At 47.4% G+C, this 23,956-nt stretch overlaps 1 protein-coding gene across 2 annotated transcripts in view; it reads left to right on the top strand.

Moving 5' to 3' along the window:
- Positions 1 to 23,956, top strand: part of NPR3 (natriuretic peptide receptor 3) — a 101,085-nt gene that overhangs the window by 56,345 nt on the left and 20,784 nt on the right. For both annotated transcript variants that reach the window (XM_075328303.1, XM_075328298.1), the window contains exon 4: positions 19,765 to 19,900. In XM_075328303.1, the coding sequence (XP_075184418.1) occupies positions 19,765 to 19,900 (136 nt within the window). The remainder of the gene's footprint in view (positions 1 to 19,764; positions 19,901 to 23,956) is intronic.

Here is a 23,956-nt window from a genome sequence, read left to right as displayed (position 1 = left end):
GCTTGGTGATGTATGGCTCAGCATTGTGCTTGGTGATGTATGGCTCAGCATTGTGCTTGGTGATGTACGGCTGCTATAGCTGTTCGGCCATGAAGCCCCCGGTTTGCGCAGTGTTTGTGCTGATGTTACCAGAGAATGTCTGGACTCTGCAGTTATGGGGTTAGCAGAGCGGTGGTGACTTTTCTGCCCTCTGCTCCTCAGCACTCGGCCCCCCGCTCTGTAATGTACGGGGTCTCCACTTTGTGGCTGCGGTTCCTTCTACTCCTCAATAATATCACTCACAGGTGATGGGGAAGATTCAGGGGGAAGAAATGTCAGGAATGGACTTGATACCCCGGTGGCTGCTATTATTGGGCGCGCTGGTATCAGTGAGCTCTGCACCACCGGCCGCTCTGTCACATGTTAGTAAAAGCAGACGGCATGGCGGGGGGCTAGAGGTTATACAATGGAGGCAGTGAGGCCAGAGATTATACACCGGGGGCAATGGGTCCGGAGGTTATAACCAGGGGCAATGGGGCCGAATGTTATACACTGGAGGCAATAGGCACCGGATGTTAGACACTGGGGGCCGGATGTTATACACCGGGGGCCGGATGATATACATTGGGGGCAATGGGGGCCGGATGTTATACACTGGGAGCAGTGGAGCCAGAGGCTATAAATCAGGGGCTAGGGGTTGGAAATTATACACCGGGGGTAATGGGGCTGGATGTTATATACCTGGGTCAATGGAGCCTGATGTTATACACCAGGGGCATGAGGCCGAAGGTTATACACCGGGGGCAATGGGGCTGGAGGTTATACATTGGGGGCAATGGGGCTTTAGGTTATACACCGTGGGCAATGGGGCCAAATGTTGTACACCGGGGTTGAGGGGCCGGATGTTATACATCGGGGCAATGAGACTGGATGTTATACGCCGGAGGCAATGGGACTGGATGTTTTCAATGGGGGCAATGGGGCCGGATGTTGTATACCGGGGGCAATGGGGCCGGATGCTATACACAGTGGTTGAGGGACCGGATGTTATACATCGGGGTAATGGGACTGGATGTTATACCCCGGGGGCAATGGGGCCTGATGTTATACACCGGGGGCAATGGGGCCTGATGTTATACACCGGGGGCAATGGGGCCTGATGTTATACACCGGGGGCAATGGGACCGGATGTTATACACTGGGGGCAATGGGGGCAATAGGACCGGATGTTATACACTGGGCAATAGGGGCCGGATGTTATACACCAGGGTCAATGGGACTGGATGTTTTAAACCAGGGGCAATGGGACTGGATGTTATACGCCAGGGGCAATGGGACTGGATGTTATACGCCGGGGGCAATGGGACTGGATGTTATACGCCGGGGGCAATGGGACTGGATGTTATACGCCGGGGGCAATGGGACTGGATGTTATACGCCGGGGGCAATGGGACTGGATGTTATACGCCGGGGGCAATGGGACTGGATGTTATACGCCGGGGGCAATGGGACTGGATGTTATACGCCAGGGGCAATGGGACTGGATGTTATACGCCGGGGGCAATGGGACTGGATGTTATACACCGGGGGCAATGGGACCGGATGTTTATACACCGGGGGCAATGGGGCCGGATGTTATACACTGGGGGCAATGGGACTGGATGTTATACACCGGGGGCAATGGGACTGGATGTTATACACCGGGGGCAATGGGACTGGATGTTATACACCGGGGGCAATGGGACTGGATGTTATACACCGGGGGCAATGGGACTGGATGTTATACACCGGGGGGCAATGGGACTGGATGTTATACACCGGGGGCAATGGGGCCGGATGTTATACACCGGGGGCAATGGGACTGGATGTTATACACCGGGGGCAATGGGACTGGATGTCATACACCGGGGGCAATGGGACTGGATGTCATACACCGGGGGCAATGGGGCCGGATGTTTTACACCGGGGGCAATGGGACTGGATGTTATACACCGGGGGCAATGGGGCCGGATGTTATACACCAGGGGCAATTGAGTTGAATTAAAAAAACAGAATTTGGTGATTAAAAAGTGTATGTATTGATACTTTTGTGTACGTGGGAATGGTATTCGCGCTTCATCTTGTGACCTGTGCTGCGTTTTTATTTGACTTTGTTCCTTTCTGGGTTCCTCTCATATTTGGGCGCTCGTTTTCGAAGCGTCGGGCTCTTACCTCATTTCTAGTCCTCGGCATTAATCGGATTCGTTTCCAGCTTCATTGCATCTCACTTACACAGACCCACCCCATAGACCAAAGTTTATTTAACGTGTTTTCATTCTGCACGTCCATCCCCATTACACCCCGCTCTGTGTCTTCCCGGCGCGCTCCATTCCTCGGATAGCACGCCTGAAATGCAGGAGACCGGGAATGAATTAAAACGGCCACCAGGGATCGCCAGAGAAACCACAAAAACCAAATGAAATGAAAAGCATAATAACGCCTTCATCTTTCGGAATTTCTGACAAGGAACAAAAAAAAACAGGTTTATTCTTGCGAGAGGAGGATGCGCCGTTTTGTGTACGCAGCCCGACAACCCGAGGATGAGGAGCGAACGACACAAAGCAATTAGCAAAGCGTAAAAGTAGCATAAACCATTATTATGTGAGGTTAGCAGAGCAGACCGCAGGACAGGCAGCCAGTTTGCCTTAGGTTTAGTGGTGTGTGATGCACTTCCAGTCTCTGCGCTCTTATTCATTGGCTTCTGTGTAAATGTGGAGAGAGGGCTCTTAAAGGGACACCAAAAGGCAAAACAATCCTTATCCTGCACTAATTGCCCCTAACTATAAACAAATCCTTAAATATTTGACAAATGTGATACTTAGTAGAATAACTTAAACGTGTTATTCCTAATCTGGGGAGGTGGGTCCAACATGGAGGTCCAGACCGAACAACGGAAGCCATAGTGGACGAGCAGCAAGGAGGAGCAGAGTGCAATCAGGGGATCCCATGAAGTGGAGTTAAGCTTAAACAGTGATATAGCGGAGTTCAGTTCAACACAATGTTTGATTCAGAGCTGGCAGTGGTATAGAAAAGCTGACCGAGTGATAGCAGAGCTATGTGTGCTATAGAGTCTATTGACCGTGGTTGTAGAGTCTAGTGGAGAGCTGACAGTAGTGTTTACTTAATGGTAGCAGAGTTTGTCACAGAGCCGAATACATAGCTGACAGCTCTGCTGTCATTAACTAAACTCTTCTGTCAGCTCTGTATTGGACTCTGTGACAAACTCACCTCTGCTTCTATTGAATAAACTCTCCTATCAGCTCTGTATTGGACTCTGTGGCAAACTTAGCTCTGTTATCATTGACTAAACTCTTCTAAGTTTGCCGCAGAGTCCAATACAGAGCTGACAGAAGAGTTTAGTTCATGATAGCAGAGCTAAGTTTGTCACAGAGTTCAATACAGAACTGATGGCAGAGTTTATTGAGTAGCAGCAAAGGTGAATTTGTCACAGAGTCCAGTATAGCTGAGATGGATTTGTTACAATATAGTAGAGCTTTGTATCACAGAGTTGAGTATCGAAGAGTTGGGGGTATAACGGGGCTTCGTAATGTACAGCGGACTAACAGTTTACCAGTTCTGGCTTTGTGATGAAGTCCTAGATCAGACGCTGTCCTTGGTTGTGGCATTGATGTCACCAGCCTGAATACTCAGGTGGTGATCCATCGTCTGAGCCGGCCTAAGTGGCCAAGATGTCAGTTATCATCACAATCTCATGTGTCAAAGACCACAAGGGCCGGCGGCAGTAGGAGGACACTGAACCTGGATCAGGAAATGGAAGAAAAGAAAAAGGATAGTCCATTTATGCAGTCATTGGCAATAACCAGATGGTAGTGCCGCTGGGAATGAATCGGCCATGATATTTGATTGAAGAAACAATCCAGTGTCAAATATTTATTTCCCTGCAGTGTCACCATAGAGGACATTAATGATTGCACAGGATGGGCCCCCAATGTCCTTCCACTTTGGGTAATAGCTAAGGGTCCCTAATGGGGGATCCTCCGGGTCACTGATCCCAGCCTGGTGAGCTCGGTGCCTGCCGCAGCATCTCAATAGGAAGTCTGAAGCCGCCCTAATGAATAGCCACAATGGGAAACTCATTCCGTCTCCACGTGATTGCGCTCATTATACCCGGCACATTAGGCAGCGCCTGGTTACACTGTACTTCCCTCATATCCTTTGGTGCCGGTCTGCACAGCAGAGACTTGGCTGGACCGGCCGCCGGTTCATGGATCTACTACAATATGGAAATCTGATTAAAATTTCGGAAATAACTTTGCAAGTAAAATGATCAACAAGAAAAATAAAAAGCGATGTCCCACCGATCTGCAACAATGTGCTCCAAATACCCAGCAGGGGCGGCATCATAATCACAGTCATCCCAAAAACTGTATTCTTTATCCCAAATATATCTTCCCCTTGTGCTTCTCTATTTTTCCGCACTACGAGAAACTCTTTCATTTGTGTCCATAGCTTCTGGATTACAAGTTGAGAGACACATACAGTTTAGATGCTGTTCTGATCCCACGGGTATCATTGGGGCCCATTTCTACCTTCAAAGCAGGTGGGATTGGGCATTCTGTTGGGCTCCCAGGGAACACGCCGAGTACATGTGTTGCACCCCTGAGGCTTCAGTCACCACAGGGTACTGCACCTCATTTAAGATGCAGTATTCATCTCGGGTAAGGAGTGGGTTAACCACCGGTGTTTCCACATTTCCCTTTACATACAGCTTAGGAGCCTTCTCACTGGGGAGCTGTGTAGGGTAGACGGGGGGTGGCCATCACGATGCAATGGGACTTTCCCAGTCACTAGGACAACCATCTGGGGGGCGGGCACCACTTGGGGTAGAAGTAGGAGCAACCTTGACACAATCTGGAGTCAAGTCAAGTCGGGACTACAGTTCTGGCGACACGATATCACCTTCTTCTTTTCTTTCACGGGGCCTGAGGCTTAGAGCGGCATGTTCAGACCGGGTTGCTCACTCCTAGAGGGGCAGCTCCTGGAAACGACAATTTCAAATACCGGTGGCTACCTCTACCTTAACTGGGATTGGCTGGAACGCACCACGGCGGTGACCTGTACCTCCCGGGCAATCTAAAGACAGTGAGTAAAGACACCTGGTACCGCAGCCGCTGATTCAGCCTTTTGATTGCCTTCACTCCGCCCTTTGGCGCCCACGGTCACATGACTCCCTTCATCATCCTCCCCGGGGCCCGCTCCACCTGTGGGAAGCAGAACCATCTTTGCTGCTACGACCATCCACCCTGGAGGACAACGTCAGCAGCGGCGGCTAATCCCCTGGCCACGTACCGCAGGTGGCGTCACGACAATTGTCATGATGCCACCTGCGGTACGCGGCCAGGGGATTAGCCGGCGCTGCTGACGTTGTCCTCCGGGGAGGATGGTCATTTATTTTTTACTATAAATGACCATCCGCCCCGGAGGACAACGTCAGCAGCGGCGGCTAATCCCCTGGCCGCGTACCGCAGGTGGCGTCACTACAGTCTTCCTCCTCACCCTCCTCGACCGCTACCCTCATCCTCTTCTTCCTGTGCATCCACCATCCCCTTCCGTGGACACCTCAGGGTCACGAAACCGGGCAGGCCACCTGTGACAACCCCGGACCCTTCACCAGCCTGGAGACGAGTAACGCACCAGCCATCCTCTTAAAGGGCAGGCGCACTATTTCCAGGAAATGATTCTCAGCCTATCGACTATGTATTTAAAACACCCTCCCATTAGGGGAAGCGCCTGCACAACGACTTTAGTTAGCTTGGCTACCAATATGTTAGCTAGTTGTCAGGTCCTGAGCTCCTGTCCCATTATCCCTGTGTGTCGCGGGCGGAGGAGGGGACGCTGTGCTCTCCCACTGCTCGGGTCCGGCCGCTGCTGCTGCGTCTGCCGCTGCTGCTCGGTGGTGGCTCGAGTGGTGGGCCGGATCCCGGGGACTCCAGCGGCGCTCCTCGCCCGTGAGTGAAAAGGGGATTTTGATGGTGGGGGTTTTGATTATTGTCCGTGACGCCACCCACGGTTGTGGTGATATTGGTGACACTACCGCTGCTCTAGACGGGGATCCCAGGAGCGGTGACAGGGAGCAGCTTTGTTGTTAGTTCTCCCCTCCGTGGGTAGGGGGTTGGTTGTCCCGGGGCCCGGTGATGGGGTAGGGATGGATGGCAGGCAGGTTACAGGGCCTGGTGAGGTGCAGGGTCGCGGGGGCAGCGCTGTGCCGCACGGCATGGTGGTACTCACTCAGCCAATGATGAGGACACAGTTCTCGGTAAAACACACGGCTGGATCGACGGGTCCCACAGACGGCTGCGGTGTTGTTTCTCCCGGCAGGTTGATGGTGACTGCCTTTCCCTGCACCTATGTACGGTAGATGGTTCCAATGGGTTCCCACCGGTAACCCGCTCCCCAGCTTGGATATGGGCTGGAGGAGCCCCTTTTGCCCGCAGGCTCTGGCCCTGGGAAATGGTTGCCTTGGCGGTAGCGGTGTCTCCCTCTCTTGGTTGGACTGTTGCCTTCTGTCGGGACTTGGCTGCTGGGAAATCCAGGAGGTTCCCTTCAGTAATGAATTTGGCAAATTCACGGCGACTCCTAGCCTTGCCGGGGTCCGTAAGCCCCTGCCAGATGGTGCTGGCTTCTCTTTGCGTACCGGTCCGGTACCGCCGGGCCACCGCCCGTCCACGGTCCTTACGGTAGACTCCGATAGGCCACTCCTGCAGACGGTCACCACCGTCTGCCAACCTTGCCATACCGCCCGGGCCACACACCCGGACGCTGCCAGTTAGTTGCTCCACTACCACTTCACTTCCTCTCACTTCCACTCTCAAACTAAACTTCCCACTGAACTGACTGTTTTTCCCGCTTCCAGGACTGTGTACTCCTCGGTGGGCGGGGCCAACCGCCTGGCCCACCCCCTGGTGTGGACATCAGCCCCTGGAGGAAGGCAACAAGGGTTTTGTGTTTGACTTCGGTGTGCCTGACCCGGGAGTGTGGGGTGTGTTGGTGTTGTGCTCTATAGCCCCTGGCTTGTCCAAGGCGCCACATGTGTCTGTCACCTGTACCTGTCTTCCCATACCTAACTGTTCCTGCCGTGCCCAAGATATTTATCCGTACCTGTGTGCCTGTTTGCCACAGACATCCTGACTGTACATGCCGATACCTGTGCCTGTACCCGAGTCCGTCACCTGTCCTGGGACTCAGCTGCCACAGTCTCGGTTACTGCCCTGTGAGTGGTACCTGGCGTCTCTCTGACTAAGTCCCTCCAACTAAAGGGTAAGCCCAGGTCCCACCGGGGACCCCGCTGGCTGCTCCTACACTGGCCACGAGCATTACAATGATTAGTTTACCCCTGGATATCACTCACTGCGGTTTCAAAGTTTCAGGTTTTCTATGGCTCCCGCTGACGTGCAGCCGATTAGTCTCGTCACTGTGACCTATGTAGCAGCCATTACGGTGTCACCAACCTCAGCTCACCGAGGCAGGATGAATAATTGGCGGCTATTGTACTCGCTTCATCTGCAACAGAATTGAGGGTATTTTCCACTCCACTAGAGAATAATTTGTCCCCGTGAATAGGCCCTTTCATTACTTAGAGTGCTGCACTAATTGTGTTGGAAAGTACAAAAGCGGACCACAAGCGGGCCGGAGAATACCGCACCATGGTAACTCTGCAGAGATAAGAATTATTTCAGCCGGCTAAGCCAAATGACAAACGTTTAAGTAAGATTCAGTGACCCAAGTGTGCTGTGCAGCCGAGGGGAAGACGGAAACATCACGCACCACTCCAGTGTGCCCCAACACCACGGCCCGGGAGCCTCACAGGTTCCACTATATTAATATCTTTAGATTAAAAGTTTGCTTACATCTGCATTTACAAACTGCAAGAGAAAACATTGCACTGTACTCACACGTTATTCAATGAGGCAGTGTTCATCAATTATCCCTCCGCTGTAATTGGACTGAAGAAAAATGGCCGCAGATATCATCCGAGACTTTCCAATGCAAGTCTATGGGTGCAAGAAAAAAATCTGCCCGCACATGGACCGTGTATGTGGCATTAGATTTTTATGCACATATGTCAAAGTAAAAAAATAATATAGAGCTATAGATGTATACATAGATATCCTGAAGCTATATAATGTCCCAACCCCCTACATATTATACACTTGCACCTTTTCATGTGACACTAAAGGTTTAACCTAAGAGATAATATTATTTAAAAAAAAGACATGGGGTCACTCTATTTTTGACAACCAGCAAAAGTAGAGCAGACAGCTAGGAGCTGGAATTATCAGGCTGGAAAGGTCCATAGTTATTTGGCCCCTCCCAGCCTGCAGCTGCCCCAGAAGTTGCGCATCCATTAGATGCTCCTTCTTTGGCGCTTTGCCAAGCTCTTTCCAACTGCCCTGGTGTGGTGGCAATCTGGGTAATGGTAGTTGGAGTTGATGTCAGCTGTGTATCAAGCCCAGGACTTAGTAATGGAGAAGAGTCTATCAGACACCCCCATTATTAACCCAGTAAGTAAAAGTAAAAAAATGCCACAAAAATAGTTTATTGGAAAAAACACCCCCCATCTCTTTCCCTGGTTCACCATTTTTTAATTTTTTTTTTTTTTTTTTTAATGTGGGTCTGTTGTAGTCCAGTGATTTCAACTTATTCCACAAATGGAAACCTAAAAGACATAAGAAGAGAGAAATAGGCTTACCCTCATTCTCCCAATTTATTAGAAAGCAAAATTCCCAGGTCTGGTGTAGTCCAGGGAATCTGACACAGTCCAGTGGTTCCCACAACGTTCCTCGATTACATAGATCAAAGACTAGAGATTCTCAGAACGAGGCTCCATAGACTGAGCAGCAGCCACTCTCGGCTCACGCTGCACACCGCGAAACCCAGCAATTCTCATGATTGGGGACATCTGTAAACAAGCCCAAAAAATGATTTCCCTTTTTAAAGTTTCTAAACTGTCTAAGAAATTGTGACTTATAGGCCTGCCTGAGATAAACAGTGCCACTCTCATGCACTGGCCACGGATGGTATTGCAGCTCATTTATATTTTGCAATGTGAAGCAATGGACAAGAGCGCTGCAGTTTCTGGAATGGGACAGATGTTATTGTCCAATCTTTAAAACTGATTTACAACTTGCACAAGGATTAATATGAATGAATATAAATCCACAGAAAGTAGAAGGTGGACGATGCACTTAGGCTTTCTGCATATGTACGTCATGTGTGAAGAAAACCTTCATTTTTGACTTTTGGGTTAACGATAGAGCAATTCTAATGTGGAGAGATACTCACTAGGGTCCCGTGATCCGGGCTGCGGTCCCTGCAGTGACCCCACTTCTCGGGTTTAGACTGCGCTCGTAGTGATCATCATTATGTGATCAATCAAGGCTGCCCAGAAGGATCACAGAGGAACAGCTTTAGATGATTAAGAAGCCGTGTTCTAAAGGAGAAGCAAAAGGCTTTTTATCTTTTTCCTTCTTGGCCCCCATGGAGTTGAAATATTGGAATAATGTAACGTTTACTTGTTTTTGTATCAGTGCTCGAGATTATAAAAACCGTTAAGCCCATGGGCAAATGTCACGTGAATCCATAATTTGGTGCCCATAGTCTTTACTTCCAGAGGTGTAACTACATGTAGTGGTGGGGTAAGGGTCCTGCTCAGGTCCTGTGGTTTCAGGGGGCTTACAACCTTTCTGCTACTTGAGAAGATGCCAGTATTTAGGTCCACTAAATATGGACTATGTGCAGGCATTGTCATAATGAGAAAAGAGAAGGCACCCTAAGGGGTTTTCTAGTTTTGAGTAAATTAAATGTAATCAATGTGTACAGGAAAAGTTCTGCAAATTTTTCATAAACTTTGTTTTTTCATTCTTCAGCATTTTCCAGATCTTGGCTTTTTGTTAGTGAATGTGAACACTCTTGTTTCTATTCTCAGCCAGTAAATCTTGTCCATGTCTACTCATCCTCCTCTCAGCTGATACATTGTATCCAGTGTAGACAACACTCTGTGAGCTAAACAACCCAGACTCCAGACTGTTACATTGTATCCAGTGTAGACAATGCTCTGTGAGCTAAACATCCCGGACTCCAGACTGATACATTGTATCCAGTGTAGATGAAGCAGAGCAGGCATGGCTCTCCCTGCTTCTTCCTGTGTAGAGACGCTTGTCTTTACAGAGTGATGAAGCAGAACTGACATTGCTTTCTCTGCTTCTCACTCTGTGGAGACACTTGTCTGTACAGCGTGATGTGGCAGAACTGACATTGCTATCTTTGCTTCTCGCTTTGTAAAGACACTTGTCTATACAGAGCGATGAAGCAGAGCTGACATTGCTCTACCTGTGGACTACGCGGGACCTAGGATTTTTATTATAATAAAGATGTAGTCTCTAAATTTTTTTGTTTTATTTCTAATAACAAATTCTATGTGTTGTGTTTTTTTTTTTTTACTGTTTACTAGAAATTCATGGTGGCCATGTCTAATTTGGCGTGACACCCTGAATTTCGTACTTATTACCAGCTGAGAATACAAAGCTGGTATTAACCCCTTTATTACCCAGCGTGCCACCGCAATCAGGGCCGCTGGATGAGACGGGTAAAGCAACTGGAAATGGAGCTAAGAAACAATGCGCCATTTCCAGGGGCGGTTGCGGGCTGCGGTTTTTAGCGTGGCGGCCCAGAATGCTTGGGCCTTACCACGCTGAGAATCCCAGCCTCCAGCTGCCTGGCTTTACCTGACTGGCGATCAAAATACAGCGGGAGCGCATGTTTTGTTTTTTTTTTTAAATTTTTTTAAATAATTCAAAAAAATAATGGGCTTCCTATATTTTGATTGCCAGGCAGATGGGGGTGGCAGCCCGTAGCCGTCCGCTTTATCTGCGCTGAGAATCAAAAATACTGCTGAGCGCTACGTCTTTTTTTAAAATTATTTATTGATTTTTACGCTACTTTGTGTGAGGGACCCAAAAGCCAATCACAGAAGCTATCACATAGAATGGTTGTCTGTGATTGGCTGTTGGAGTAACCTGGAATCTGCCCATACATTCTAGATGCTAGAATGTATGCACTGGTTGCAGGTTACTCCAGCATCCAATCACAGACGCCCACTCTGTGACAGTGTCTGTGATTGGCTGTTATTTTAACAGTAAAATAAAACAACAACACAGAGAAAAAATATTTTATTTGAAGTAAAACAGAAGACATGTAGGACTCCATCTTTATTTATGCAAAAAAAAAAAAAACCTCCGACGTAGTCCAAAGGTGGGCGAGTGCCTTCAGCTCTGCTACATCTGACTTACAGGACCTTCCATGATGTCATAGCCATGTGACCAGTCTGGTTTGAATGCTGATACCTCGTTGGTTACAGGACCTTCCATGACATCATAGCCATGTGACCAGTCTGTAACCCAATGTCTGTACAACATTCACACCAGACTGGTCACATGGCTATGACGTCATGGAAGGTCCTGTAATACAGGGGCACAGTAATGATCGGACACGGAAGCAGAAGCGTCCGGGAGACAGAGTCTGCAGAACATGTTGCAGGACCTGCAAGTATAACGACAATGTTTATTATTAACTATATTATTTATTTTACAGCCCCCCTGCCCCATGCCATAACTGTAAAGTCCAAGTTCAGTGTTCGGATGCATGTTCGCGTTATCTCAGAACTCGATCTTTACGAAACGTTCGGGCGAGGCTCCGGAACGCGAATATCGGGGGGGTTCACCCAGCACTAATCCGATCCACAGGTTTTTTTATGTGTTTTTTTGCCGCAGGTGCCTTTTTTGGGCCTAAAACGTTGCATCTTTGTGGTTAAAAAAGATGCAGTGTGCAGATCATACCGATGCGTCCTTCCTCCTGCCTTACTTTTTTTTTTTTTGTGCAAAATCAATGTTTTGTCAGCAGGAGATTATCACCAGAGGACTAGTAAACCTGCTGCCAGATAGTCCTCCATATTCATGAACTCTGTATAACTCGACCTCCAACACTGATTGTCAGCTTTCTGCATATACACAGTAAGCTGCCAATCAGTGGTGTGGGTGAAGTTATACAGAGCTCAGCATTCAGAGAACTGCTAGATCTGCAGCAGATAAGAGGGATTTTTATCAAAATAACAGCAGATAGCCCAGTAAGTGACACATCGCTGGAATCAGGGTCTCTGTCTCTGCTCTCAGATTACATAGAAAAAGCCTGGTGACAGATTCACTTTAAAGGGTTGTTCTATTTATCAGTTTTACCCATCTACTGCTTCTTTTTTTTCCTTTGTGACCCGAATCTACTGTGCTTGGTGGTCTTGAGACGCCTATTTCTTGTGCACGTCTCATCACAGCCTCTTTAAACTTTGCTTGGTAATAATAGTTAGAAACATGTAGCAACATATTCCTAATAGCTGGTAATACCCGGGTCTATGCGATTATCAGAGATTATTCAATGCAAAGAAGCTTTATGTAACGTAATCCTATCCACAGTATTGAAATGCCGATAAATCCTGGAAGGGTCAGTGACACCTGAACACGTCCTGAAAACACAACTCCAGCCGTTCTTGTTCCCGGTGGGGGTCACAATAGATAGTTTTCCTCCCACACATGCGCTGATTTCATGGAAAACCAGTAAGTTTTTGAGGTTTGGAAAGATTGTACTAAAAACGATCAATTCTTGAGATTTAAAGTTTGGCAAATGTATAGGTAACAAGCCCGGAATATGGGAAACACTGCTCTGTTATAAATCATGGGGGGAGATGAAAAAGAGAGATAAAAAGGACGGAAGAAAGTAAAAGAGGGGAGAAAGATGAAAAGAAAGAAGAGAAAAAAGGGAGAGGAATAGAGAGAATGGAAGGTATAGAGAAATGTATAGGGAGGGTGAGGAAAAGGGGTAGAATGGGAGAGGAAGAGAGTAAAGGAATGGAGGATGAGAAAAAGGGGGAAAAAGTGTGTAAAGAGGGGGTGGATGGAGGTAAGATGGTAGAAGAAGAAAAGGAAAGAAGTACAGATTGAGAAGGAGGGGAAGAGACAGTGTGTAAGAAGGGAGGTAAGAGGGTAGAAGAAGAATAAGGAAAGGAGTAGAGAATTACCATAAATAGATGTGAAAAAAAGTGTGTGAGGCGGGGAAAGGAGTAGAGAAAAAAGATAAGATAAAGTGTGTAAGGAGGGAGAGGATGAGGGTAGAAGGTAAAAGAAGAATAAGGAAAGGCTTAGAGAAAGAAATAGTGAAAAAGGAAGATAACGTGTGTAAGGAGGGAGAGGTGGAGGTGAGAGGGTAGAATAAGAAAAGGCGATGAGTAGGGGAAAGGAATAGAGAGAGAAGATAAGAAAAAGTGTGTATTGAGGGAGATAATGAGGTAAAAGGGTAGAAGAAGAATAAGGAAAGGTGTAGAGAAAAAAAGAGTGTGTAAGGATGAGGTAAAAAGGTGGAAGAAGAACAGGCAAAGAGGAGAGGAAAAGAGTAGAGAAAGAAGATAAGCAAAAGTGTGTAAGGAGGGAGAGGATGAGGTAAGAAGGTGGAAGAAGAACAGGCAAAGAGGAGAGGAAAAGAGTAGAGAAAGAAGATAAGCAAAAGTGTGTAAGGAGGGAGAGGATGAGGTAAGAAGGTGAAAGAAGAACAGGCAAGGAGTAGAGAAAGAAGATAAGAGAAGTGTGTAAGGAGGGAGAGGATGAGGTAAGAAGGTGGAAGAAGAACAGGCAAGGAGTAGAGAAAGAAGATAAGAGAAGTGTGTAAGGAGGGAGAGGATGAGGTAAGAAGGTGGAAGAAGAACAGGCAAAGAGGAGAGGAAAGATGTAGAGAAAGAAGATAAGAGAAGTGTGTAAGGAGGGAGAGGATGAGGTAAGAAGGTGAAAGAAGAACAGGCAAGGAGTAGAGAAAGAAGATAAGAGAAAGTGTGTAAGGAGGGAGAGGATGAGGTTAGAAGGTGGAAGTAGAAAGGGCGGAGAGGAGAGGAAAGGCGGAGAAAAAGAAGATAAGAGAGTGTAAGAAGGGAGAGGATGAGGTAAGAGGGTGGAAGTAGAAAGGAATATTGAATGAGAAAGTGGGTAAGGCGGAAGATAATGAGGTAAGAAGGTAGAAGAAGAATAAGGAAAGGTGTAGAGAAGGAAATAGAGCAAAAAGGAAAGCGAAAGTGTGTAAGGAGGGAAAGGATGGGGTAAGAGGGCAGAAGAAGAGAACGTGCAACAGAAAGTGTGTTCAGTGGGAGACGACAAGGGTAAACGAGTAGAGAGAATGTAAATGGAGGAGAAAAAATGGGTACGGAAAAGGGCAAAGTGATAGAGAAAGAAGGGAGAGAAAAAAAATAAAGGTGCGGAGAAAGAGGAGAAGGGAATGATGGTGAAGTGGAGAGAAAGGAGAGACATAAAATATGTAAATGTATAGAGGATGATGGGAAGAGAGTAGAGAGAGCGTAAAAGGGTAGATTAAGAGGAAGAGGGCTATGGGGTAGGAGTATGGGGAGAGGGGAAAGGTGGGGAAAGGAAGACTGAGAAAAATAAATTTAAGGAAAAGAGAAAAAGGAATGGAAGAATTTGGGGGGAAAATGAATAGGGTATATGAAGAGCAGGAGAGAGGAAGCGTGACAAAGAGGAAAAGAGGAAAAGGTACAGAGGAGGATAGACAGATGAAAAGAAGAGAGAAAGCACAACAGGTGAGTCGGGGATAGTTTAGGGGTGAAAATGAAAAGTTAAAGGAGAAGGGAAGAGGAAAGATTAAAAACTGAAATAGGAAAGTAAGTAAAGAATATGCTTATAAATTGTGAAAGTGAGTGAGAGTGGTGGAAAAGGGAAAGAAACTGTAAAAGAAGATGGCGGTGTAGTGCGTGTTGTCTACACTGTACAATATCCACATTGTCATTGAGATTGTCCTCTCTGCACCCGGACCCTCTGTGACTGCTGCACTTCGAAGTGACAGGTTCACCATGTATGATATTCGGCTGCCGCATGAGAGCAGATAAGCCTTGTCTCCGTCCTCCAGCTGTGCTCCTCTATTATTTCCTACCTTTATCATTTCCTCCACAATTGTGCGGCTGCTCCCATTGCTAGTACTGGTCCGGTGCCAGCGCATGTGACGTGTGTTTAGCTGCACATGGCGATGACAATGCGAGGCGATATGTAGGGGGCATTTATTTACTCAAGGACGTGAACATCTGGAAAGGACGTCTAGGAACACAATGTATCCAAGATAAGAGCAACATTTTAAGAATCTGTAATCCTGTTGTCACATATTATGACTTCTGGGCTTAATTGTTGTGAAGTTTCCAAGGAAATTGGATAATAGGTCGACCATTAAAAATTTGAAGTGATCCGCCAGGTCCTCTTATAATTATATCTCACCCTTTTTTGACTCTTCTACAATTTTTGGGAAAACTGTTCTGGGATATGTGTCACGGGCGTGTACAGATAAAAAAGGGGCTCTTAAGGCCGCTTTACACGCTGCGACATCGCACAAGCGATCTCGTTGGGGTCACAGAATTTGTGACGCACATCCGGTCGCTTTAGCAATGCCGGTGCGTGTGACACCTATGAGCGATTTTGCATCGTTGCAAAAACGTGCAAAATCGCTCATCGGTGACATGGGGGTCCATTCTCTAATATCGTTGCTGCAGCAGTAACGAACTTGTTCCTCGTTCCTGCGGCAGCACACATCGGTACGTGTGACACCGCAGGAACAAGGAACCTCTCCTTATCTGCCTCCCACCTGCAATGAGGAAGGAAGGAGGTGGGCAAGATGTTCGTCCCGCTCATCTCCGCCCCTCCGCTTCTATTGGGCGGCGGTTCAGTGACGCAGCTGTGACGTCGCGGTGATGCTGAACGAACCGCCCCCTTAGAAAGGAGGCGTTTCGCTGGTCACAGCGACGTCGCAGGGAAGGTAAGTACGTGTGACGGGTCTGGGCGATGTTGTGCGCCACGGGCAGTGATTTGCCCATGTCGCACAACCGATGGGGGCGGGTACCCACGCTAGCGATATCGGCACCGATATCGCAGCGTGTAAAGTGGCCTTTAGGCTGACCCTGAGACTAAGGCCTCTGAGGTGTCCCTTAACTCCCCAAAGATAGGCTTGACGGTAGCCAGGTTTGAGCCTCCAACTTGACCCTGTCTCCTGTCCAAGTCCAAATACAACTCCCCCCCCCCTTCCTCCCCAGGGAGCGGGCCCGAAATTCAGTATCCAAAACCCTACAAATTGGTACAAACAAGGGTAAACAAAAACTCATGCAGACTGCATTCAAACCCAAAGGAGGGCCAGTATGCGAACTGGGGAGTAATGCAAAAGGGGTAGGAGATAAATACAAAACTGAAAAACTCACACACCGTGCTAAACCACACCTTGTAGATCAGAACCAGCTGACGTCCATGACAGGCTATGCAATTAAAGAATCCCAGGCAGTTTTTCGGACACTGTAGTGTGAACAGAGTCCGACGAGGCCATGTCACCCAGCGAGTGCAACGCAGAAAACCACACGACAATATGTTTCAATAGTGTATAAGTTATACACTATAGAAACATATCCCAGAACAGTTTTACCAAAAATTGAAGAAGAGTCAAAAAAGGTGAGATGTAATTATAACCCTATAAAGGTGTACTGTGCCCCTGCAGGAGAAATGTAGTATTGCAAGCTGGCTGTTCAAGTAAATGCCACTTGGGGGTAGAGCATCTTGTTACTGAATAGAGGGGGGTCCTTAATTATGATGCCCCCTTCCGATTACTTTAATAAGGCTTATAGAAGGGGTTGTCTTCATGATCTTTTCCTGAGAAAGAAGGGCGGTGGTAGGATAACATCAACCCCCCTTATTGCCCCCAATTTTCTCAGATTTGGGAAATCTCCATCACTGCACGACTAGGTAAATTTACCATTTAAGAGATCTGAAATGAAGCGTGGAACGTCCTATGGTTCCAGACGCCACGTTTCCTGCTTCTTGTGTACAGTATAGCCACAAGCAAGGCAAACTCAGCTCAGCTACATCAGTCATAAAAAACTGTACTGTAGGAATGGGGGTGAATGGGTGATTCCCCAGGAGAGGTGATCTGCGGATTGTCACAAATGTCCGTGTCAATCACCGGTCACTCAAGTTTCCGTGATCTGTTCTGCTCCTCTTGTTGGGGAGTTCTGGCTGAAAATGAAAAGTCTGGAGGATGTTGAAGTGTTTTGTTGGCAGCGCTGAGCAGAATGCGATTGTGCAGAGCCGGCCGTCTGCTTCTTCCTCTGGTCCGAGGATAGTAGGTTGGGCCGGATTCAGAATCGGCAATCATCAAGTGGGAGTCATCATTACACAGGAAAAATGGATGAATAGTAAATCTGATTAGAATGTATTATAAAGTAGAAAAACCTCTGAACATAATAAAGCAAGTGTGAACAGGTGCAAGCTGCCATTACTATTGATTTGTATAGGATGTATTGTAAGGAAACGCGGCTTTCCTAGGTCTCCATTTGCTGTCAGATTTAGGAACCATAAAATGAAGAGGAGCCTTATCTGTGAACATCTTTGCTGTCCTTTCTTAGTCTCCATCCATACACAGAGCTGTCATTAAAGACAATGGAAAGGTGTCATTAATATGTCAATTAAGTGTCATGAAGTATAAGGGGATAATCAGGTATTGGGGCTCCTAGACTAGCCCTCAGACTATGGGGCCCTGGCTGTCCCTTATCCCAGAAGTACTTCAAATGGTGAAGAGATCTGAACCGCCAACCTAGCCCTGCTCCTGGTCAGCCCTGCTCTAAGGCTAAATATACACGGATCCGTTATGCTAATGACCCTCAGCTTCCGCTCTGTTGCGAGTGTAAGCCGAGTGTCATTAAACTGTGCTGCGATCCTGTGATCAGAACACAGCTGCGGAGGAGAGGGAGGGATTAATCGCTCCATGTCCTCCATTATCGCCTGTATATCGCACTGCACTCCGGTGTCATCCGAGTGCAGTGCGGTGCGAGTGAAAATGAATTGGATTTTCCCCGCAGCATGCTGCGAATGTTTCCTCGGTCAGGTTAGGACTGAGAAAAAAAATCGCTCATGGCAGCAACCCCATGGAGTAACATAGGTCCGGGTGGAATGCGATTTTTTTTTTTTTTTTTTTTTTATCGTATTCCACTTGCATCGTTTTACTTTCTGTGTGTCCTTAGCCTAATAATACCCACTCTCTCCCACGCCAGGGGAGGGCTGGGACAGGAGTTGTTAAACCCACACAAAAAGACAAAAAGGGAAACCAAAACTCACAGCAATCACTCACAGAAGTATAAGACAATATGGGATCAGGAGGAAATAAAGAGCAGGGAGGTAATAAATAGACGACAAGAGATTCCCACAGCATGCCAAACAGCACTCAGTAGTTCACCAGCAACTGTATCACAAAAGCACATGGACCGGTATCGCTAAAGCTATAGTCTGCACAGTAAGTCAGATTCCACCATCTTAAAAAAGCGAGGAGAAGCTGTGATAGGTTTCTCATAACATGTGATTGTGATCCTAGAGGTAACCAGGAGGCTAGGATAGATTAACCCCTGACAGCCTGACCACTAATGAGCACACAGCTGGTCGATGCCCGTTCCTGCCTGTGCAAGCCCTAGAGAAACCACAGTATGGAGTGTCAGTCTATGGTGTGAACAGCGCCAGATACTGCCATGACACTCGGGGAGTTTTGAGCTAAACACTGTGTGACATTAAGGTGTCCTGAAATAACAAATAAAAAACATTTTGAAGAATAGATTTATAAATGATACTTGATTACATTGGTCGTTGTTGTTCTAACAAACGTTGCATAAATCACAACTGAATATAATAAAGTTTGTAATATACAGTATTTTATCATGGAAATCTGCTTCTTTCTTCTCTTATGAGCCACTTCTCCTCCCAAACTCATCATTCACGCTTTAAAACTGCTGAAATTTCTCTTAAAGGGAACTTTTCAGGAGGATTTCACCCCAAACTATTTATATAGCTTTTTCAAAGACAAGTCCAGCAATACCTTTACATGGAGAAATAGGGGTTTGCATTGATATGTAAATGAGGCTGAAGAGCTATTTGTAGATCTGAAGCCTCCGTCACTCGAGATCTATTTCGCGCTCAGTGCCACTGCTTACTGCCAGCCTCTATGCTGTGTGACTTAAGGCAAAAGATGTGACAGTCAAGCAGGGTGAGGCGGAAGGGCTGGGTGGGGAATAGAGATGGAGTGACAGAGGCTTCAGATCTACCGTAGCACTTCAGCCTCATTTGCATACCAATTCAAACCCTGATTTCTCAGTAATAGTGGAACGGACCGGCCATGTAAAGGTATTGCTGAACTTGTCTTTGAAAGAGCTATATAAATAGTTTGGGGGTGAAATCCTCCTGACAGATTCCCTTTAAAGACAGACTGCCAGCCCTCTTAGGGCTCAGATTAGACCCCCCTCTATTAAAGTCAATGGAGATGAGAGCAGGAGAAGATGCTGGATTCACAGCTACACTGCTCAGTACTGTTGTATAATATCCTCTGTGCTGCTGTGGCTTTGAACAAGTACAGCTTAGACACAGGAGAGCAGGAATCCTTAATGACTGTGTGTGGGAGACATTATTGCAGGTGGTCCACACCCACTAGCTCAGAGACAACTGAAAATTAGAGAAGGAGCCTCTAGTGGGGAAAACTGGTGAAAAATTCAGGATACAAGTCATATAATGGGCAGAAACAGATTTATTCCTGACGTGTATATGTGACAGGTAAAAACAAGTGGTGCCCTTTAAATATAGTCGGAGGTTGTACTAACCATTACATCTTCTGTTCCAGGTCAACATGTTTGTGGAGGGTTTCCATGACGCCATCATCCTTTACGCCCTGGCATTACATGAACTGGTGAAGAGTGGGTTTAGCAAAAAGGATGGAGAGAAACTTGTGCATCGAATGTGGAACAGAACGTATGAAGGTAACATTCATGAAGGAATCTGACGTTCGTCTTCTGTTCATTGGCTTTACTGGAAACCCTCTCCTGGCTTTGTAGGATCGGCAGTAATCTATAGGGAAACTGTGACATGACCTTATGTAACGTCAATATGGAGACCGGCTGCAAGAGAAGGGCTGCCGGGGAATATCAGATGCTCTGCAGTCAGCATTGACAGAGTACAGGCTGCTGCAAATGGTGCTGGTAGTCATCAAGTAGCAATGCAAACTCATGGGCTCTCTGGGGGATGGATCCTGGCGACGAGGCTGTAAGGGTGCAGAGGTACCAGATGCACCCAAGTCCTAATGCGTGAAGGTCCCTAAAGACCTATCATAGACGTCTCCAGCTGATCAGAAGGCATCATGGTATCACAATATGATATGTGGCTTTTGGGGGGGCACATAAAGTTCTGGGAGGGGGGGGCATACAGCTCTGGGGGGCATACAGCTCTGGGGGGCAATAATAGCTCAGGAGGTGGACCCATACAGCACTGGGGGTGGCATATACAGCTCTGGGGCCCCATACAGCTCTGGGGGGCATATACAGCTTAGGAGGGTGGCCCTATACAGCTCTGTGGGGCATATACAGCTCTGGGGGGCATATACAGCTCAGGAGGGGGGTCCATACAGCTCTGGGGGGAATATACAGCTCTGGGGGGAAAATACAGCTCAGGAGGGGGGTCCATACAGCCCTGTGGGGTATTTACAGCTCTGGGGGGGCATATACAGCTCAGGAGGGGGGCCCATAGATCTCGGGGGGGGGCACATACAGCTCAAGTGGCGGAGCTGAAACAGCTTGGGTGGCATATGCTTTGCTAGGAGACGCTGGCGCTGCGGCTCCTCTTCATCTGAGGGATGGGAGCACAGCAAGCGCTAGCTCCGCCCACAAATGAACTTCACCTGCACACAGCGTTCAGCAGTAAACGCTGCATGCAAGTGTGGATTTAAAGGGCCGGCAGCCAGGAAAGTGTGGCTGCCGACCTGAGCACTGCAGTTCCCGGAACTCGACCGGGGGCCGTAGAATGCATCACTGCCCCTGCCAACGGTGAGTGAGAGCCGCCTGGCGATCCAGGGTCCCGGCACTTGCCCGGGTGCACTGGGTGCTGACGTCTACCCTGGTTTTCACCCAGTTCTCCCAGGAGCTAATGTAATGACATGCATCAATTCTGACTACCAGGTATAAGTGTAGCAGAGCTGAGTTTGTTGCCTTGTACTTAATGATGCTCATAAAACTAGTTTATGTAGCGTTGCCACACTGTCAAAAAGGGGTTCAGTAGTAATGATGAGTGATGCCCTAATTCCCCTGTAGACCCCAACAATGATGGGAATGAAGGGGCTAGTGTGCCCTGTGGAAGAACTACACCCCTTTGCCTTTACCCATTGATGTATCATGTTGATGGGACTCGGATGCAATATTAAAGTACCAATTTGTACAAGTAAAAGAGTAAAATGACAAAAAATTAGACACGTGTAGAACAGAACGGACTTGTCTGACAGAATCCCCTCCAATTTGGAAAATCTTCCAAGGAATTCTAAAAATTTGTCTGAAAGTGACATTTTTAATGATTTTCCAAAAAGTGCAGGGATAGAAACATTGACGTCTCACACTTTACAGTTTTTTACTTTTATTATGTGGAGTGGAAAGTCAAGAGAAAATCATTTTCTAAACATTGCGGCACAAGGCGAAAAATCAACTTTCGCTTAAATCTTAAAGCGTGACCTTAGAGCCTGGAAATGGAAAAGCTTCTTATCTCAGGACATGTCTAATCTTTACTGTGCAAAGAAAGGAGGAGGCTGCCGTGCAAACCGAATGCCGCCATTGCTCCATGCCCGCATGCAGGGAAGTGTCTTCAGAGACATGAATATGATAAAAGTGCGCTCCGCTCATAGACATAACAACTCATGAATAGACAGTAGCGAGGAGGTTATCCAGTGCCATGGTCGTAGGGTACTAGAGACAGACACCATGGGTATGCACTGCAGGGTCCAGAGACATCAGAGATGAGGATGCCCAGGGTCACTAGAAGTGAGAATGCAAAGTGCCATGGTGCTGTGTTTCCTAAATGCAGGTCTACAAAAGGTGAGGATGTCCAGTGCCACGGTACTGCGTTCACTAAATGCAATAGCACCAGAGGTAAGGCTGCCCAGTGGAACCAGTGGCAGAGATAGTTCAGTTGGACTTGAGGTGAAGATGCCCAAGTGCACCAAAGGCAAGGATGCCCAAGTGCACAAGGGTAGGGATGCCCAAGTGAACCAGGGACGAAGATGTCCAGGTGCACCAGGGATGGGGATGCCCAACTGCTCTGTGGGGGGGATGCAAAAGTGCTCTAGAGGAGAGGATGCCCAATTTCTCGTGGGGCTGGGATGCCCAGGTGCACCAGAGGCGAAGATGCCCAGGTGCATCAGAGACGAGGCTGCCCAGATGCACCAGGGGCAGGGATGCCCAAGTGCCCCAGAGGTGGAGATGTCCATATGCACCAAGGCACCAAGGGCGAGGATGTCCAAAGGTGGGAGCATGCCCAGGTGCCCCAGAGTTGGGGATGCCCCAGTGCCCCAAAGTTTAGGAAGCCCAGGTGCCCCAGAGTCGGGGACGCCCAGGTGCCCCAGAGTCGGGGATGCCCAGGTGCACCAGAGGCAGAGATGCCCAGGTGCCCCAGAGTCGGGGATGCCCAGGTGCTCCAGGGTTAAGAATGCCCAGGTGCACTAGAGTCAGGGATGCCCAGGTGCCATGGCACTAAGTTTACTAGATGCAGAGAGGGCCTACCCAGGCATACCAGAAGAGAGCTTGCCCTTTGGCACCAAAGGCAAGGATACTTAGTGGTACCAAATACTGCCCACAGAGATTAATAGCATGACACTAAGAAGGTTCAAATCCCACCAAGGAGATCTGCATGGAGTTTGTATTTTCTCCCCATGTTTGTGTGGGTTTTCTCGGAGTTCTCCAGAAACATACTGATAGGGACCTTATATTATGAGCCTCAATGGGGACAGTGATGAACAGATGCAGCGCCACAGCTGCCCATTGGTTGTTTCTGGCATTGCAGCATGAATGAAGCTGAACTGCAAAACCACCTACAGACTGTGGACAGGAGGGCGCGGTGAAGAAAGAAGACATGGTTTTCTAATCCTTGATATCCCCTTCAAAGGAGTTGTCCAAAATTACATTTTAGTGCCTGTAACGCTGGCAGCGTCCTCATATTGTAATGACACGAGCTGCATCTTGCAATAATTTTCATTAAATGGTATCAAAACATGTCTTTTCCAAAGCTGTGAAAAGCTTAACATGAGCAGAAAGGGAAAATAATGTTAATTATCCCCAGATCTAAAAACCTAATGCAGCGGAGGAGCGACCGCCTGAGACTCACTGCCGGGATATAGCGAGGATCCTGCCGATAGTGACTCCCGCAGTAGAGGCCATGCTGGAAAGATTTGCAGGAGTTTTTCGGAATCTGAACTTGTCTTTTTTTTTTTTTTTTTATAAAACATCTGTTTAACGTGTGATTAGGAAAAATCTCAAAGGTAAAACTCTAATATTGCACGTTAAGTGCGTGTTTTCTTAAATTATAGATCCATTTGAATTTCTGGCTTTTTTCTCTCAAAGAATAATATTTTTATCTAGACACGAGAAGGGTTTACTTAGCCTCCCTGGAGTTCATTAAAATCAATCACGTTGAGCTGGAGATTTGGACACGTCCCCATGTTAGAGCTAAGAAAACAAGCATTTAATTTCCAATCTGCGATTTAGATATTAGGGAAAAAAAATGTCCTTTTAATGTAAAGGATCATCATTTATTGTAAAAGTTTATACAAAAAATATCTACATGATTTTATAAGTCTCTTAATAATGTATTACATTAACCTGTACTGATCCTGAGTTACCTCCTGTATTATACTCCAGAGCTGCACTCACTATTCTGCTGGTGCAGTCATTGTGTACATACATTACATTACTGATCCTGAGTTACCTCCTGTATTATACTCCAGAGCTGCACTCACTATTCTGCTGGTGCAGTCATTGTGTACATACATAACATTACTGATC

This window comes from Anomaloglossus baeobatrachus, chromosome 1 (assembly GCF_048569485.1).
Source record: "Anomaloglossus baeobatrachus isolate aAnoBae1 chromosome 1, aAnoBae1.hap1, whole genome shotgun sequence".
Classification (NCBI taxonomy): domain Eukaryota; kingdom Metazoa; phylum Chordata; class Amphibia; order Anura; family Aromobatidae; genus Anomaloglossus; species Anomaloglossus baeobatrachus.
The sequence above is the reverse complement of the archived record's forward strand: the minus strand, read 5'-3'. Positions and strand labels throughout refer to the sequence as shown.